Source organism: Acipenser ruthenus, chromosome 27, assembly GCF_902713425.1.
Source record: "Acipenser ruthenus chromosome 27, fAciRut3.2 maternal haplotype, whole genome shotgun sequence".
In the NCBI taxonomy this organism is placed as follows: Eukaryota; Metazoa; Chordata; class Actinopteri; order Acipenseriformes; family Acipenseridae; genus Acipenser; species Acipenser ruthenus.
In genome coordinates this window covers 7014526-7034462 of record NC_081215.1, presented here as the reverse complement: position 1 = coordinate 7034462, position 19937 = coordinate 7014526, and the positions used below count along the sequence as shown (strand labels likewise).

Here is a 19937-nt window from a genome sequence, read left to right as displayed (position 1 = left end):
TCCCCCCGAGTGGCTTTGTGCAGGGTGAGACATACAACAGAGTTTCATATCTTGGCTGTGCAAAGTCACTGGGGATTCTGAAGGGAGCATTGCATTGGCTCTGGTGCTCCTGCAGGTTAGGAGGCAAAACCAGCAGGGACTGCTTCTCCTGATCGCGCTACAGTGAACCCTGCTGGCCAGGCACCCAGTGAGCTCAGAGTGGACACCTGCAGGGCTGGCCTTTGTCTTCCAGAGGCCTGTAGCTCACTGACATCCGCTCTCGAGTTCCTGAGTGTAAAAGAGGAAGCTGGCTTGGTCGTGGGATCGGAGGACGCCAACTGAACCTTCGGATCTCCTGAGCTGTGTTGGGAATTGCAGTAGTGAGGAGAAAAAATAATTGGGTATTGCAAATTGGGGAGAAAATCGTGGGTAAAATAATTCAGCAAACTAAATTAAAAATAAAGAAATAAATAAGTTTGCTACTAGTATACACTTTAAACACACACAAACAATACTATGTTGCTGGGCTGCTTTGAAATGAAAGTGTGCATTTAGTCAGCTACCAGTTTCTGAGGCATACTGTCACTTTTCAAAGCTATTTGGTTCTATCCCTAACTGCAGTGGTTCAATGCCATTTAATAATCTTCCACCTCTTTAAGAAGCTTCAGGAAAATCAACGGAATTGACGTTTGTCTCGTGCGGTTACTGCCATCAGAGTAACTGTTCTGTGAATATCGAACTGACGACACATATTTCTGTAGTGGCTCCCCTTCAGTTTTGTAGGCTTTCATGTATTCATTTCCTTGAAGTAAAGCATTGAACCCTTTACACATTTCTATACATTGCATATGGGTGTTTTAATGGCGAGGATTGATTTTACTAGACTTCCTTAAGTGTGGAGAGCACACGCTACGCTACATTGCACAGAAAATCAATTCAGAATATAGAGAGAGGAATTACAGGCACTTTTAAAATGGCCATCTTAGTGATCTTGTGCTGGAGAGGACAGCTATGGAACCCACTGCAAATTACCGTCCCATTTATTCCACAGACAGCTGTTATGCAGAGACCTTACCTAACCCTCAAATAGGGCAATAAAACCATTAAACCAGTCTGTATATTGCAAGTTCAAAACCTTTTGTGGAGCTAGCATCTAAATGTTGGCAATAATTCCCCACACACAAGACAAGGGGTTCGAGACACACTGTGGGTATTTTGCTCTTTCAACACCGTTCTGCTGGTAATGAGACTGAGCAGCGTGTGAATTAGGAGGCCGATGTTCCTTTAATTCAGACCCCCTTTAATTGGGACTGTGGAAGATTGAGGTAGGCTTAATGAGGTTTGCTGCCAGCACCTCCAGAACCTTGCAGAGGCGGATTAGCAATTGCTAAGCTGTGTGGCTATTTCTGCAGCACATGGCCAGAGCTGAGCTGAAGCTGTCATTTGCCTGAGCATCCCCCGTCGGCCTACTTCTTGACATGAGTAGCATCCAATTCTGAAATTCCTTATCAAAAACAAAATTCACAAGATTTTTAGGACCAGGTAGTCAACTAAAAAAACAATTCAGTTCAGTAAAGCACAAGGGACAAAGCTCCATTGTGACTGATTTAACATAGTAAAACCTGGAATGGCTCAAAACTGCGGTTCAATAAGAACCAATTTCCTTCTCTCAGTATACAGTATATTAAGCAGCCACTGCATCCAATATAAATGTTTTCTGTTATGTGTTAGTTTAAATGACTAGACCAAAAACAATAGTGTGTTTTTACTTGAAAATGATGATATGAGAACAGACACAGTATTTCCAATAGTACAGTATCGATGGCAATGTTTCTCAGTCTCATTATGAGCTGCCTGTTGTATCTTTTGATGAGGAATCACTTTATTCTTGAATCAAGATGACATATTAGACAAATGCTTTAGCCCTGTGTCAAAAACAAGAGAAGTTAATCGCCAAGGTAACTCTTTCTGCAAGAAGAAACTTTACAGAAAGCCTGCCCTAGTACAACTAATTAAATAGTTTATGTATTGTACTAAAATATAAAAGAGCTTAGATATACATTGTAGTGAATTAGATTGGTTTACTGTTCTGCTGTTTTGAATAGCGTTATCTTCCCTTTCCTACAGGAGCGACCTGCTGTTTTGAACGGTTATCTTTCTTAGACCCGTATACACAAAGTGACCAAGTTAAAGGGGATGTCGCAACTCTGTTTCTCAAAGGGATGTGTTCTCTACATATACAGTGTTATCCAGCGCTACAGTTAATCACACATTGCTGCCTCGTCACTGAAAGGGTTAAAGACAACAGTGTATTTTTGTCTGGTTAAATGCCTGCCAGTCTGCAGTTTTCTGTGCTGAGGAGATGGACAGTTCCATTACCCAGCAGCTCCCTCCCTCATTGAGAGTGATTAAAACGTCTCCATTCCTCCCAGCCTCCATACATCACCACCACTCGGACTGACACTTCATCAGAGCTTCCGTAAAACACACCATCAAAACAGCGCAAGCAAAACACATCACATCTATGAATGACAGCAATGGAGAAGAACTGGGTCTGCAATATCACAGTTATCTTAACTAATGTATTCTTCGTGTTTAGCTTCCTTTTTGTATATCTTTTTTGTTTCAGTCCTCACATCCTTTGGACTGTCTAAAGCACCCATGTGGCCTCTGTAGAGCTCTCAAACATGTCTTCTCTTTACATTCAGCTGGTACACCAGTTTGTAGGCTTTACTGTACCTGCTGCCCATTCTGCTCCCAGAGTATGTAAGAAATGCCACATTTGTTCTATGTGTTATTTCTTACCGATGTACTTCTTACATCAGGCCTTTACCAAGCTGCTCTCCATATGGGTACAAATATATAAAAGTTTGTATTTCAGCTTGTTTCAATTTCCGGTACGATGTATAGTTGAAATGCAAGATTTCACATTAGTCCCAGTGTTAGAAAGGTTTGCTGGAATCTATCTGGGGGAGGAAAGTATCCCATGCCTGAAGTTACAGCCATATTAATCAAGATGACAAGATCAACGGCCGACCACACTATCAAGCCAATCGCCTCTTCACCCGTCAAACATAATCAATGAATGTTACAAAGCTACCCTGGAGGTAGGACTAGTCTGGGAAGTCTTTGACCAGTATGAGTCACTGAAGTGTGATGAGGTGAACTATCCCCAGGCGCTTTCCTACCCAAACCCATGGGAGCACAAAAGCCATTGCAGCACTCTGTGGGCCCACTGCCCACTGCGGGATTCGAACCGCACATGCATGACTCGCCCTGCACTGCAAGCTGCAGTGTTTACACTCTGTGAGCCAATGTGGTGCCAGTCACTGTGCACGGCATTTTAGATAATGTTGTTTTTTTTTTTTTCAAATTGGAAAGTCGCAAAACAAAATCCATAATAGGCTTTGGAGTTTGAGATAAGCAGGATTTCTTTATTTAGTTTTTTCACATAATTCTTACCCTTATCTCAACCCTCCAGCCAATTATAGATTCTCAATGTCCCCCTCGAAAACATTGTCAGTGCTGTGAATTGAAAATGTTTTTCCCCTTACTCTGTGTTGTGAATTGAAATGAAGAGGGGCCTCGTCAGAAACCTGATAAAAGGTGCTTGACAGCATGGTGCATTCATATACTTTGGATATGAGCTTTTTAATCATAGTTTGTCACACTGCCCTTACGGTTTACTTTTCAAACAACAGCGCCAGGTGTAATTATTTCTTATCTGAAACTCCTGTCAAGAACAGGTTCCCTCTCCCTCCCCCTGAGTGTCCAGATAAAGAAAGGCTGCTAGGAAATGAGTTATGTGTCTTGAGGTGTGCTGTTTTCCCAGTCTCTCTAATTGAGGTTTGATTCATGCTGTGCCATGCGTATGCGTGCCAGCACCACTGATAGGGTAGAAATATATCCAGTTGAGCTGAAACTATATTTTTGAGAGTAAGAATCTGGCATATATGGAGTCTCCTGTCTGTCTATCTGTATGTATGTACTGGAGATACGTCAACTAGACTAGAATTACCTGTACTAAAGAACTGCTTACCGATTGTAACAGGATCTGAGGTATTACGATTCCAGGCATACATTTTTACACGTACATACAGTGCTCTTATAGTTTCAATTGTATATGTACGGTGGAGGAGCGGATATTTTATGTTTGCCACTGTTTTTTTGGGGGGGGGGGGGCACCTAAATACAAAATGTATGGAGGAAATATTAATGCACACATATTTTACATAAAAATCCTATTATATTTTTGACTGCTTTTCCATCGTAGCCACTTATCACCTAAACAAACGCATCAGTGGGAAAGAGCTGTAATAAAATGAGAATGCTGTAGCAGAGCTCGAGCTAATGTTGCAGCTGTGGTCTGCAGGAAAAAATGGCTCTCCAGTTCCACAGTGCAGATAAATCTTCATAAATAACATGATTTATAAGACAGGGTGTAGTTCAGTTTTAAATAAAATAGTGGCATGTGTGTTGAAGTGACAAGGCAAGAGGGAGGCTGGATATCAAATTGACTCACTTTGTCTCCACAATTCTCCCCACACAATCTGCTGTATTCAATTTTGTGTATATATTGAAAACCCATTACTAAGCGAGAAATCTTTTTTGTGTGTGTGCCGCAAATAACTTAACGGTTTGCTGTCTGCAGTGACTTGGGGAAGTGCTTAGTAGCCGTAGAGAACATTGTTTTACTAAACGTGTAATGTATTGTTACTTCCCCGTGCTGTCTGTGCTGTAGTTTTGTTTCCAATTTCATCACAAGAATCCCAGAAACCGCCACCCAGTCTGGGTACCTTTAGAGCAGCCCAGTGTGTCACTGTCTGGTGTTTCACATGACTGCATGTTTTCTGATGTTGTCTGATGTTGTGTTGTTTTCTTCATAATTATTTCTAGATCTGCCACTGAGGTAAGAGCCAGTGCCATCTGGTGATCGGCACATTTAGATCAAGGTCCCTTTTTAGTTCTGGTTACACACATGTGTACTAAAGGCTGCTCACGCTTATGTGCTTTACATGTATAGTAGACTATACTGATATTAAATTGAATACAAATTAATAATGAACACTATTGTAATCAATGCAGTACCCAGTACTACATTTGAGTTCCACAGCAGAATAGGCATGCAGTATGTCTTAATAAAGAACTCTTGATAAAGTCAACTTTGCTTATTGTCACCGTTCATGCTCAGTCCCCTTGAAGAGATATTTAAAAGGCTGCGGTATTCAGAACTTTAACCAGTTATAAACCAAAACAACTATTAATCTTGGCATTACTAAATTAGATCTCTCCAAAATAAGGCTCTGAAATATGTGTCTGATACATTTAATGCAAGAATACTAGATGTTAACAGTTACCCAAATACCATTTTGTCCGTATCTCTAATGTATACTAAATTACTTATTATTATTATTATTATTATTATTATTATTTATTTCTTAGCAGACGACCTTATCCAGGGCGACTTACAGTCGTAAACAAAAATACATTTCAAGAATCACAGTACAAGTATTAATACAATTAAGCAAGATAAAATACAATCACTATAGTAGCCAAAACAGTTACTGATTTTGCTGTTTTAAAATATTTGGATAATATAAAGCCCATCATCTTAAATACATAAAACCCAGTATAATAAATATATATACAACTCTGTACCAGAGAATAGTATTCTGTACCAGGATAGCTATGAAGTTCAAGACATACAGTTCAGAACTAAGGTCTTCGGCAGCGAATTGTGATGTAGACTTAGGCTAGGTTAATAGAATCAGCCTGCTTGGTATACAACTGGGACTCTATAGGGTGGTGGGAGGATAACAAGCAGTTGTCAGGCTCCCAGATATTGTTGTTGACCGATTGAATGTGCCTGAACCTATTTTTATGATTTTCAAACAGCTTGCTTTGTGGAATCCCCCTGAGATGAGAAATAATAACAGATTGGCAAGTCACAAGGCCAGACAGTGCAGTATAAATACAATTGTACCGCCTCGTCAGTGCTGTGGGACAATAGAATGTAAATCTGCACCCCTCACTGCAGGAGTCAGGGCAGGCCTTCTCCATTCATACTCAAGGACACCGATCACCCCTGACAGTTTGTTTTAAGGGCTTTTCATGATTTTATAAAGAAAATGAAGGTGGTGATGTTGTACGCACTGGCAGTCTTACTGCAAATACAGTAGCTGCAGGCATCCATCACTTAAACCCTCACACATAATGTGAGTAGAACACAAGAAATGTCTCATTTTCAATGATAGGGAAACATATTGTTATGGATTTTGGTGTTACTGCATCTTGTAAAGTGCTTTGTGATGGTGGTCCACTATGAAAGGCGCTATATAAAATAAAGATTGATATTGGATTGGAGAAAAAAAGTTTAGCCATCATCCAAGCATGTATCTATCATCTTATTCTGATAGACCTAAACTTTGTTTGATATATATAGGTACTGTGTTACCCAAGCTTAATTAATAACTGAACTTGTTAACAAATCTGCGGTCCTTTTAATATCTGAAAATGAGACTCTGTGTCTTTACCACAATAATAAACCAAAACCTATTAGTAACTTGTCCTGCTTTTCTGTTAGTCTGTTTGATATACATCTTGGTATTTCACATTAAAGCAATATGTGCTAATGTCCATTTCTCTTCTCTCCTCAGTGGGTTTCAGTTCAATAGTAACCATAGAAACATGCAATTATGGACACCTAAATCCAACTATGCATGTGCGTCAACGAGGCTTTGCAGCTGTATTTCTTTTACTCTGTCTTGTTCCCAGCTGGGTAATTAACAGTGATTTTTTTTGTACATATATTGCGTTGGTACATACTGTAGTAATAGCAGAGATGAGTATTTTATACCATGTAAACACCCAAGATGGGTTTTCTTTTCTGTTAGGACTTTATAAATGGGGTCAGGGCTGAGCTAGGAGCATGTTGGCATGTCCCTATCAGTACAGTGCAGTAGAAATGGCAGGCTGTCATCATCAGCATTCACAAGCAGACAAGGCTGTAAAGATCATTAATAATATGGTCTGATCATTCATGATCGGGAGAGTTTGGGATTTTCTTGGTAATATACATATAAAAAATACATTGGTGAGAACCCACCCTCTGCCTTTTCAAATAGTTGCAGTACAATTCAACTCCTGCCCAAGCGGGGTTGTTTTTTCTGCTTTATTTAAAAGCCCCACTGTTATTTCAACTTCTGGTGTGTCGGAAACTATTTGAGGTGCTGACTGCATATTTTCAGATTTCTGGAAACTCCTTTTGCTAAATCTGACTCTACCCTTCACTTTGAACTGTGACCTCAGAGGGCCACGTGTCTTTTTGGTTTCCGGATGATAAAGACCGAAATGTTTTGAGATATTTGCTTCATCATCGGTACACATCTGTATGCTACGATTCCCTAAGTTTGATTGTGGGGATCATAGAAGAAAAAGCTTTCATGTGCTTCATGTGCTTGTGTTGCATTGGTTGTTTTAAAGGAGTGCTAACCATGCTCTATTAACATTGGAACTGGTCCCCAGACTATGGAAAATAATAGAGCTGTGGCCCACCCAAACACATAGGATAAAACACTACTGAATAACAGTAATGATAATGACCCTCGCTTGGATGGGGAACAGTGCACCGGAGCATCTCATCTCTGCTTTGCTTAGAGGCTAGAGAACAGTGCAGATAAAGCAGCACAAGGAGGCTGTGTGCAGTTTATGAGGTTTTCTTCTGACTATCTTTTCCCCTGCAATGTGGGGGTGAAACTTACTTCTCCGCCACACGTTCAGATTAGCATAAGCAAGTTCTTTCATTAAGACCATAATGTTCTGTTTGAAGAATTCTGATTTAAATATATATAAACATTTGTGCTGATTTTGGAGATGTTATAAATCCGATATCAGTGGGAACCAATCTACAGAGAGGCTTGTTCTATGATTTCAAGTAAAAAGGCCCGAAGGGATTGAAAAGTTGCAGCTTTAATCATCTCCCTCAGACGACAGTGCTCTATTAGAGCAATCTATTCAGATATGTATCTGGCCATCAAAGGCAGAGGCTGTGTTTTAAAGTGGTCTAGTTAATCTGCTGTTAAGTGGGAAAGGTAGCGGGATGTCTTGATGTGTGCTGTATCTGTGAGAGCTGTCAGCGCCCCCACTCCACTCTACATGATCCACACAGAGCCGCAGGCTGGCTCTCTAATTACTGTGGAGAGGGTGCACAGCTCATCCCATCCACAATCCACGGTGTGGAGGCAGGCTGAGTCCCATACTGCTCTCCAGCTCAGACATGTCTGTCAGTCTGTCTCACAGATAACAGGGTTCAAAATACGTTTGGAATGTCCAAACACGTTTCATCACCATTGGATTAAAGCAGTATTGTAGATGTAGTACCTGGATGTTTATATCTCCGCACCACCTCGCTGTTTAACATGCGAGATCGGAGTACAGCATGTGGGATCTCAGTGGGCTAACTGTCAATTAGGATTCTGACATTTTGATGTGGTTATAGACGCACCGTATACGCTAGATTATTGATCTGTTTGATAGACCGTCTTGCTGAAGGTTACAATTATTCTTTTTCTCTTTTTTGCACAACAGATCCATCTGTCCACCAAAGGCAAAAGGCAGTGACTGACATTTGCTTAAAAACTGACATAACCAGCCTGATGGACTTTAGCACCCCTGATTCATCGCTCGACAAAGGTAACAACAAATAAACAAACACTGTCTGCATTGTCATCCAGAGCATTAAACACAGTAGTACTAAAAATTAAAAATAGTATTGTATTGCCAAGTTCCTTTTTAGTGTTAGTATCTGTATAGTATACCACTCATGTTGATAACTTGTAGCTAAAAATAATTTCTAATGAAAGAGAACAGAACCATGTCATTAAACAGTAGCTCATGTCTTTTTTAACCGCTGTTTAGACTTTTTTTGCATTGCTGAAATCCCTTAGCAGTTACTCCTCCTTCATTTGAGATGCCTTTCATGAAGCTTTCTTCCCCAATAGCTGCCCATCAATGAAAACCATTGGCAGTTGCTACGTTACATAACAGCTTTCAAATTAAATTAATTTACATACACCAAATACTCATGGTATAAATAGGATAGCTGATTGCAGGATATTGGGTTCTATGCTTACGATGTCACTTACTAGATAAATAGCATACCTAATAGTCTGTAATCAGCTATCCTATACTTTATTAGTGTAATACAACATTAATCCAATATGTACAGGCATGAGCCAAAACATTAGGCCTTCAAATTAGCAGTGTGTAACCTTGAAAGAAGCGACATTTATTAGTTACTGTGCAGAACTGGCAGAAGCAAGCTGCTATTTTTTATCCATTGGACCCACCTTCTTTAAAACAGTTTAATCAATGTCCTCAACAGTTGCTGCATTTTACACTTATACACCTTTTTTTTTTTTAATGAATTGTTTGAATAGAAATAATTAGAAACTGAACTTGGCTTTGAGACACAGTTCTGCTGTCTTTGCCTCCCCGGTCTCATGCAGCGCTGTTTGACACACTCATTATGAGGGCTACATGTATTAAAGCAGCAACGCTTGACTCGACGGCAGAGTGTGTAGCCCCTCCTCTCTCCCCTCTGGGGTCTTCAAGGAAGATAATTAAACATGACGTTTAATTATAAACAGGGTTCGTGCAACAAGGCTCATGCAACCACCAGCAACATGTTATACTGTCTGCAGCCTCAATAGACAACCACTTCAGCACATTGTCATATTAGCTAAAGAAGCTAAAGAGCTGGCTTGAAACAAAACTTGAGCATCTTAGAGTAATGTATTTCCAGCACCCAGAGGTATGAGTGATGAAGAAGCAGTGATACAAGGTGGTGGTGGTGGTGGTTGTTACAAGTACAATTACATTGTAATTGACTCCAGGCCTGCTAGGTGGCAGTGTGCCCTTGTAGCTGTAGCATCGAGACTAGAGGCTGTGTTCTGGTGTAAAGAGCTGAACATGAGTCCTTTCCATATATGGCAAATATAGGGCATAGTTATTCCTTGATTTTTTAAAAAAATTGGTCTTTATTATCCCACAGGTAAAGTTAGTTTGGTGGTCTCATCTTCTGGTCCACATCACAAAACCTCACTCAGTTTGTCTCGGCATGGAGTTGCATCAAAGAGAATATACCTTCAAGGGTCATTTCAATTTCTATTTTACATTTCCCTTAGTATTTTCTTTTTCAAATGTTCTGAGTGGATTCTGTTTTTCCAATTCTGAGTTATCATTTTATTTCGCCTTCCTTATTCCATTCACATCATATGCCAATGTGGCCGCCAGTTAAAAGGTCATGTTGAATAGGGTGAGGAAGGCTGTTCAGTTTCAGTATTCAAAGCAGCTCGAAGTCTGGTAAAAGTTGAAAATTATTAACTCTTTTGGAGCAACAGAACCACAGAAATGATTGAAAACACCATAAATAGTAAAAGAAATGCAAACCAAGGGATGCACATAGTCCTGCAATAAGCGCACAGTATGTGAAAGTTTGTAAACATTGAAGTTTAGCGTATTTGAATGAGGACCCTCGAAAGCGATGAAAACAAAGCTACGTTGTTTTTAACATTACATTAATAAAGAGTAGTGGGATGTTTCATAGCAGCCACCCAATAGGAGACAATGTGTGTCAATGCCTTTTTTTGCGGGAGGGAGGTGCATGAACAGTCAGGGTTTTGTGTTCATGATCAAAGAAACAGGCTTGTCCTTTCACAGTCAATAGCCTGATATTCAGGGACTCCTTGGCTCGAATTCAGAGGGAAAGATTATTGTGTATCAGCTGTTCGGTTCCTTACCACATAATTGAGAAGAATCGAGTTCATTGCTGAGTTGTACTAAATTTGCTAAGTTATACTAATTATGGTAACAAACAGAAATGATGTTTGCCATTTCAGACCTTTGCGTTGACAGTGATGCAGGTCACAAATGCTGTGGATTTCAGGGATGGCAATAAGGCTCCTATTGCATAGCAGTTTCACCCACACAGTGTATAGATAACAAGCTCAATGTTAATTGTAAAACCATGAATCGACTACTGACCACCACAGTGTTTCATCCAGACGTGATGGAAAATATAGACCCCTGATGTTGTTGTTGTTGCTGTTTGTGTTTATATTGTACAAACATTAATGGGCACACAGAATAAGGTCTTAAATTTAGTTTAGTTTATTGACTTTGTGCCCACAGGGCCAGCACAGGTACATCTCAATAGTGCAGCACCAATACAAAGAGAGACCTACGTTGGACAAATAAAAAGGGAGCGCCTGGGAGGGAAGACAATCAAACAATTTGCAAAGAAATTATTTTCTGAAAATGTTGTCTTTGTCGATGCTTGTGCTGTAACTTCTAACTGACAGTCCCACTCTTAATGTATTTTTTTGCCTCAAAGCATTAAAGACTCCTTTGCTGCTAACCTTTCTTGACTGCTGAGAAAGATTAGCGGCGCGCTGCTGGGTGATTGGCAGTGCAAATGAGATGAATGTTTAATTGGCCTTTCTCTTTATTAAAGAGGGTGGAAGAAAGTGTGCAACGCTGGATGACTTCTATTGCATCATGTTGACTTAAGTAACTCTTAAAGGTGTAAGAACCAAAGCACACCTGAAACAAGCCTATTACTCATCATTATTTCACAGTTTAACTTGATTTTCCTCTCTGGCGTTGTAAATCCCCTGCACACACTTTTAGAGTTTTACATTCATCCAGTGGCCCGCTTATCCAGTTGTGATGAAATGTAGAATATTTTTTTGCACAAGTTTTTGACAGTATCAGAATCCTGGGGGCATGTGGAGGAATGCGTTGATCCATCCATCTGTATGTCACAACTATCTCAATGTGCATATAATGTAGGTCATTCTCATCGTGTTTCTAGTGACAATCTTGGTGATGGCAGTTAAACAGACAGCACTGATTACAAATTAAAATGCAACAAATTAACATAAATGCAGTACATTAAAAATCTACTCAAATTGGTTACATTACGGGCAAGAAACCACATCTGTCATATTTATTGTGCATTTTTAGAGTAGTACAGATGACATTTTGCAATATAGATTAGAGCATAGGAACTAGTTTTGTTGAATACATTTTGTGAGCCAGTTCCATTAGCCAGTGGCATAAATTCACAGCCAGTTGTATCCTAGCTGGATGAGTGGTTGGAGCAAGCCAAGTTTCCAGTGTAAAATACAATAGGAAGTCATGTTTGAGTTTGTATGGAACTATGCCGGTCACTGCTTTGAATCCTCTGTTTTATCAGTTTTATGGCATGGAAGACCGAATGATTTCCTGAGACACGCAGCGTCGGTTATATAATTTAATTTCTCAGAGGCTTAAAACTGACAAAACACAAGATTACCACCACGTGCTTTTAATTCATTTTTTTTAAGACTATGTTGTCCAAAAGTTGTTTTCATTTCTTTTAAAGCTTTTTACCCTTGCTGCTTTATGGTGTTTTCAATCATTTAAAATGATTCAGGGTTCTCTGAGCTGCTTTGAGTGCTGGGTCTGCCTCATCCCATTCGACATGACCTTTCCACTGCCACCCCCACTTACTCTACATTTATACACACGCATTACGGGTTTTCACTAAATCAGCCTTACCCAACTTTGAGCTTGTCTGGAAAGGTTTGGGTTCTGAACAACCTTCTTCATTCTGTTCAAATCGTGTGACAATTTGACCTCCGCAAGTCCAACCTACTCTCTCTGTCTGTATTAGTATAGATGGGGCCGAAAGAGTTGAAAGATCTCATTGTCACGTGGTTTGAATGGCATGAGGTAGGCTATGTAGTGTCGGCACTGAATGTAGGATTCTCTGGACCAGCTCAAAGCAGCTTAAAGGCAGATTTTGAGAAAATGGTCACTCACTATTGGAGCAACATAACCCAGAGCCACTCATAATGATTGAAAACACCATGCTATAGGAAGGGGGGGGGGGGTTAAACAAGCACATACAATGACAGTTGAAGATGCTTACGCTTTAAAATGTATTCTCTGTCATTTATGAAAATGCCTGTTGCTTATGCTCTGTATACCTGTGGTACCCAGTAATATTAATTCTGAATAAAGGCACTAGCAGTCTCGGTATGAGTGAGAGGCAGGGCTGTATTTTATATCAGCACTGCTGTTTCAATAGCACTGTCACAGCTCCAAGAGTTTGAGGGGTTATGTGGTAATGCTGAGACGGGTAACTCCCTGAAATTACCACCCACACCTCGGCACTGAAGGCCAGCACTAAACCTGTATTTACTTGCTCTCTTACAGCTCTCCCAGGGATGAAGGAATCAGATGAGATTTTTGTCGTCTTGACCTTGTTTGCAAAACGGACATTTACACAATTAAAACCCTTCTGATTATTGAAATATTTTACTAAAAAACATGACAAAAATAAATAAATCCTTGTGTGAGGGTAGTGGGTGGAGCTTTAGGGAAGGACCAGAAATGACAGCACACAGGAGCCGGAAGTGTCGTTTAGTCCTTGGAGCCCTGTACCATCAATGGTACAGGCAGGATTTTATTTTAACAAACAAAAATAGAACAGTCCAGTATTTCAGAAAATAAACAAGAAAACCACCTGGAATACCAGCAATGGTAAACTCAGGTTTCAAATAAAAAGAATAAACAAAAACGTCTCGTTACAAACAACAATAAAGGAAGCACTGGGTTTCTCCATGCTACTGCAGTGGGTTTCCTCTCACCGCCTCTTGGCCCCCTTCCACGGATTACTGGCTTGTCCTGGGTTTCCTCCACTGCGGCAATCCACCAAAGTTCCTTAAAGTTTCAAGCTTCTGCGAATTACAGCAGTTTGATAAAACAAAACAACAACAAAGCACAGCACGTGTTTTCAGTTCAGGACAGGGGGCCGAATGGCAAAACCATACTGCTTAAATACTGCCAAGTCCCACCCCTGCAATCAGCACGCTGCCTCACGTCAGCCAATCGATGAGAACAGCACAGCTGATTGCAATGATGGGACCTGACGGCCGCATGGTTCCACCTTGGTCCAAGATGGCCGCCTGACCCGGAACTTCCTGTATGGTCAGAGTTCAGCCTCTTGACCCAATCACGGTCAACCCTACACAGCGCTGCCGGTGGTCGGGAGGGCGAATTACAACAGGGACTTTTTTTTTTGTTTCCATGCTATGCTTGTAGTGTAAAAGTTTCATGTACAGTTAGTGACTGCCTTGTATCCCAAGCAAACACTTGTACAATCACATTCCGGTTCGATTTGACTACAGTCATTTAATTGATTGGCTCTTGACTGGCATTGAGAAACACATATCACTGACAGGTGAATGCTAGTATTGTCAGGAAAACAACTGAACTTGACCGGTTCCAAATTGACAATCTGCATATACCACTATGGAGGTGTGTATTTGGCATGTGGAAATAATGATAATTTATTTCTCTGAAGCTTTTTCCTGAAACATACTGATATTTATTTTTCTTCCAGGGCTTAATCCATGTATATCCTTTAAGCCCTTGTGTAAACAGACTGAGCAGTAAAACAGATAGCCCTCTAATGAGATTGCTCAGCGTTTGTATTAGTGCTCATTTCGATGATGAATTCCCTGCTCTGGAGAACCACGGCTTTGTGTATGTGTGTGAATAGCAAACACTGCATTGATAATGAAAGGAGGCTGCAGAGGGATTTCATCTGGCTGACAGCACAGGTAGGGCACCTCAGATCTGTGCTAATGTTTGGACCGAGGGCTAGCTGTTTATACTTTAATTATTCTGAAGAGCTGGCAGTCTCCCAGCCTTAGTCCAAATCATAATTGTATCAGCTTATTATTCAGTTCTCTTGAAACTAAATCTTAAATGTGCAGCGGATTAAAAACAATGCAGGGACCCAAACAGGCTCAATCTCTGCTGGCTTTGCATAGCGTTGCATTGCAGTAGGAAAAATGACTGCTCACCAGCATAAGCACTTGCAATACCAAAGTTACATAAGAGGTACCGGCCTCTGAAGGACAAAGGCCAGCCCTGCAGGTGACCGCTTCAGCTTACCGGGCACCTGGCCACTGTAGCGCGATGAGTGGAAACAGTCCATGCTGACTATGCCTCCCTAACCTACTGCCAGAGCCAATGTGATGATGACTGTGCGTAGCCAGGATACGAGCCTGCAGTCACGACTGTATAACTCACCCTGCGCTCCCATGACTGTATGACTCTCCCTCACTTCAGTAGATACAGTAAGTTTTCAAAACGGATAACATTGGTGGTGCCACCGCTTAATATATTGTTTTTGTCCATTAAGAAGAATGATTTATATCTTTAGGGAACATATTTAGTAAACAAGGGCTCAAAGTTGAGTTTATGAGCAATACATGTCCCACCTCCAGTCATTGTTTGCAGCTTAAAATGATTTGCATATATTCATATATCAGATTACCCTATAGCGAGATATCAAGGTATTGACAGCATTATGCCAGGTACAGAGAGTATTCCATTCAAATATGACATCAACTGGCACAGGAACCTGTGTTGGTGGACAACACGGACAAAACATTTGTCTACTTGAGTATTTTATAGTTTTTACCTCTGTAAAAGCAAAGGCGGAAAAAACTGAAAGTTATAGAGCATTATTTCTCACCAGGCACTTGAGACCTGGCATGCTGAGAATTTAACACGGAGGCTGCAGTAAACACACTATAGTTGATTTCACACCAGGGCCGCACTAGACAGGGGGTAATTACCAGGCCATTGCTGTTTACCTTTGTTGTGTCAGAGCTATTGTTGCACTAGTGTAAGAAGTAAACCATCCTGTTTCCTGTCACTGGTTCAGGGAGTTGTTTTCAGTAAAGCAAGTCAGCCTCTGGAAACCAGTACATATCCAAAACCAGGGTGCTCTTTGATTTCAATCCAATTGAGCCCAGAACATTTCAACTGCCATGTGGCCTGTGATATAGGGTTAGACGATAATGACATTTTCAGTTATCGATTATTGGTTAAACTCTCGTACCCTCTCTCTCTCTTTTTCTTGGACTGCTTATTGCTTTTTGCATTGGCGCTGGCTCTGTTCATATAGTCAAACTGGGCTAAGCCAGAACCCCTAATCTAATTTAATTTATTGCCTAAGCCGAATTTGAACCCAGTCTTCCATGGGGGTGAAAGGAGCTTGGAGCTAGCCTGGTATCTTTTATAACTTGGATATACATACTTTTTTTAAATTAATTTTTCATTGTTAACAAACTGACAACTTTTTACACTTATAACTTTAAAGTCTGTTTCAAAGCTATTTTCAAAATGTCTGCTCTAGTGCACTGATAGTGTAAGGATTATTGCCCACATTGTCAAACAGGTAACACAGCAGTAACAATCCATGATGTGGTACGGAACAGAAAAGGCAGAGCACTTGTTATGTTTTTTTGTTTTTTGTTTTTTTTTTAATGTATCACTCTTCCTGCAGTGATTAGAGGACAGATCTCAAACACCAGTGCACTAGAGCAGACATTTATTTAAACAGTTGTAGCAACACAGATGTATAATGCTATATTTTTTAGAACCCCACTAATAATCTTTAACCTAAAGGAGTACCAGAAATCATGTTTTAAAATTAAAATACGTGTGTGCTAAAAAAGGTGTTTATTTAAAAACTCTACATTTGAGACCTGTGTAGCGAATGGATGTGCAAAATGGCTAAGATGTATAGAATTCTTTTGTTAGCTGCAATTACTTTACATTTGATAATTTTAAACATTTTCTGGAATGTGAAATTCTATGGGAAAGCAGTTAGCATTCTTATTTGTTTGAATTTAGCTGAAAGCTGTAGAGAAAGTGAATAACACTCAATACTGAAACAACAGAACCACAATTGTCAATGTTATAAAAGGGAAGAGAAAAAAACACCTATTAAACAGCATTCAAAGCTATTTACTTTTAACATGATGTCTCTACAATCTGAAGATTAATCTGCCAAATAAGTGTAGGATAACCGTTTGAAATGTGCGTCTGCAGAAAGACTGGAAGTGTGTCTAAAATCTCCAGCTTAGACAGATCCCTTCAGCTGTAGTGAAGCCAAGTGCAAGTTATAGAGGAGCTTGAGGTAAGAATGGGAAAATGACATAATGAGCAAGCACACAAACACACACACAAATAATAATACAAACATCTCAACAAACATACAAACATCTCAACAACGTTCTGACCTTTCAGTATTTCCACCTCACTTGCCCATTCTGTATTGATTCAGCGCCTCCTAACTGCGTCTAAGTTGCTGTTTATCTACCTACAAAGATTATGAAATGTTTCTCATGCAAGAATGAATCAGCTGCTTATTGCTTAATTTGCAATCACAATGTAGTCATGGAACTGAAACTGAATTGCACTTTTAAAGAGTGCATTTTTATGCCCCAAATAGCCTAGGACAATATCTAAGAGTTGTACGATGCATCTTGAAGAGCCTCTGAGCCTGCAGTTATCTGTGGATGATGTCTTCCAGTTCCTGGCTGCTTGTCAAACAGAATAACTTAGTGTTTAAGAAACTCACAATTTAACCAATTTGTTGTAGTAATCCAGTGGTATTCAATCCTGCTACCTCAAGAAGGCTAGCAAATTAATCTAATCTGCGTAGCTTCCAGCGAACTGAAAACATGCTTTGTTTCCATTTTTCCACTGGGACCAAGTTGAAATCAGTCCTGCTTGTTTCCATTGACAGAGATCAAACCGCTTTTAACTGGGACTCTGCCAGCCTCAGTTGTGATTGCAGTAGGAATGGAAGAAGTAGCCTCATGAGCACCCAAGGCACAGTATGCCATTTAATTTTTTATTTTTCTGACTAATTGCTAAACTGCCAATTAAAATCATAAAACAACCTTGAATTCTCATTTCATCTCATACTCATCATGCACCCCCTGGGAATTTCATTAGGTCACCCCCTACCAAACTGTTTGCATATGACCTTTCTATTTGCATATGCAAACTAGGCTGTGTCCTTTTGATTCCCTGTCTGTTCCACTTCCTCTGTCACTGGGGTGTACTGCTGCAGAAGAGGGTCACAACCCTGCACCTCCAGGCAGAACAACCAGATAGAAGATGTGATTCCTAAGTTCGTAAGATGTTCCTTCTACAAAAGTCACTGAATCAAGCCACTCCAGCAAATCCCAGCAGCGTCGGATTTGTAGACTCCAACAATAATTCACATTTCTATAGCGGCTTTCATCCCGAAGCGAACAATGAAACCATTAAATTAAAAACGGTCTAATAATTGCATAAAACAAATTTTAAAAAGAGATTAAAACTGTGGATTTAATTGTAAAATTAAAAAAAAGAAAAAAGCTAGTTTGCAGAAATAAAAGGATTGCTGCACTGACAAACTGGATTTGCAGACTAGACCAACAAATGTACTGTCTACCTGTGGGATGTAGCCCGAAGCCTGCATAGTGTATTGTTATACTTCTAATGTACTTACAAGGCCTTTATCTGCACTGAATAAGGTGAAACTACACAGCACAGGCTGCTTGAAAAGGACTATAAAAATATCAACAATGAACCATGTGACCCACGAATATACAGCGCAATTGTGAGTGCAACTGCTCCGGGCTACGAATGCCTGAATTGTAGGGACCTGTATGATGTGATATGATCTAGGAGTAGATTTATCAAAATCTTTCTGTCAATTTTTTTTAAAGGAAAACAACAGGGGCTCTATTTGGAGTTCTTACATCCATATTTATTTGCAATTGATTTTAGACATACTAAAAGAAACCTAAATTAAAAGACAAACGTTTCGACTAGAAGTCTTTTTTTTAATAACATTGAAACGTTTGTGATTTAATTTATTTAGTTTAGTTTATTTATAAACTTAGTGATATATAGTGCTTTACTCTGAGTATTTTTTATTTAAAAAAAAATATTTTGAGTACATACAAATACAATAAAAAAACAATCTGTCACAAAGCATAATATTTTAGGTTCAGAGATGTGTCCTTAGGTTAAAAATGCAGGCAGGCAGGTGGGTGACTCACATACAGTAAGTGTTTTCTTAGCTGGTAACCAGTCGTAGAGGGAAAACCCTTTTACGTTCTCTGACATAATCCATAGTGTACTTGTAATCTTAGCTCTGTGTGTGTGCATGTCTGTTGCTGTCAAGCTCCATCCAGTCCTTTTAAGGGGGAGGGATTAGCATTACTAACCTGTGGGAGTGTCCCTCAAACAGGTAGAGGAGAGAGAGAGAGAGGGAGAAGCACTTCCTGGAGAGAGAGAGAGAGAGAGAGCAACTACAGGGAGGAGCAAATGCAGAGAGTGTAGTCTTCACAGAAGCATTCCTTACACATTAACCCTGGATAAAAATAAAATAAAAAAACAAACAAACACAAAACACCTCTCGGCAACCCTCAACTGGGACATGAAGTCAGACAATGAGGAGAGCAAACCAGGTATGTGTGAGTGGAGAGTGCTTTTTTCTTTTTTTTTTTTTTTTGCTGCCCTGGCCAGTGGGGTTAGTCAGTGTTTGTGTCTCTCAACCATTAGAGCCTCTGTTCCAAAGGGACTGTATAATGTGGGCCCTCCCACTTTAGTTTTTACTCAAGTGTATGTGTATGCACACAGGGTTTAGTGGTGGATTTGTAGGGGAGTGGGTGTATGGTTTGTGTTTCAGAGACACTAGATGTCAAGGCATCAAATAAGAGCTGATTTGAATTTCTGTTCAGTTTTTGTATTTGTGCTTAAATAAGGTTTGACTATTCTGCTAAATTCATCTTAAATTCCACAACTCCATTAAAAAAGAAGGCAAACAAAGGCCATGCTTTAAAATAAGTGTGTGTTTGTGGTGTCTGTGAGGGTGGGAGGACGGGACCGGTAAAGGTCCCCTGAATTGAATGTCTGCCAGATTTCATGGTGAACTGAAAGGAGTAGGAGAACATTGTATGCATTTCAAACCTCCACTATAGAAACGGTTACTCTTCACAGCAAGCAATACAGCTGGTCAAATACAGTGCTTTAATGTTCATTATTGTTTG

The 19937-nt window shown here is 40.0% G+C and overlaps 1 protein-coding gene across 8 annotated transcripts in view; it reads left to right on the top strand.

Moving 5' to 3' along the window:
* The window catches only part of LOC117425525 (kazrin-like), a 321926-nt gene that overhangs the window by 218219 nt on the left and 83770 nt on the right, over positions 1 to 19937 (top strand). For 6 of the 8 annotated variants that reach the window (XM_059002564.1, XM_059002563.1, XM_059002566.1 and 3 more), the window contains one exon: positions 8566 to 8670. The exons of 1 other annotated variant lie outside the window; for it this stretch is intronic. In XM_059002564.1, coding sequence (XP_058858547.1) covers positions 8566 to 8670 — 105 coding nt within the window. Of the gene's footprint in view, positions 1 to 8565; positions 8671 to 19132; positions 19356 to 19937 lie in introns of those variants that run through there. One more of the 8 variants, XM_059002569.1, reaches the window with a different exon arrangement.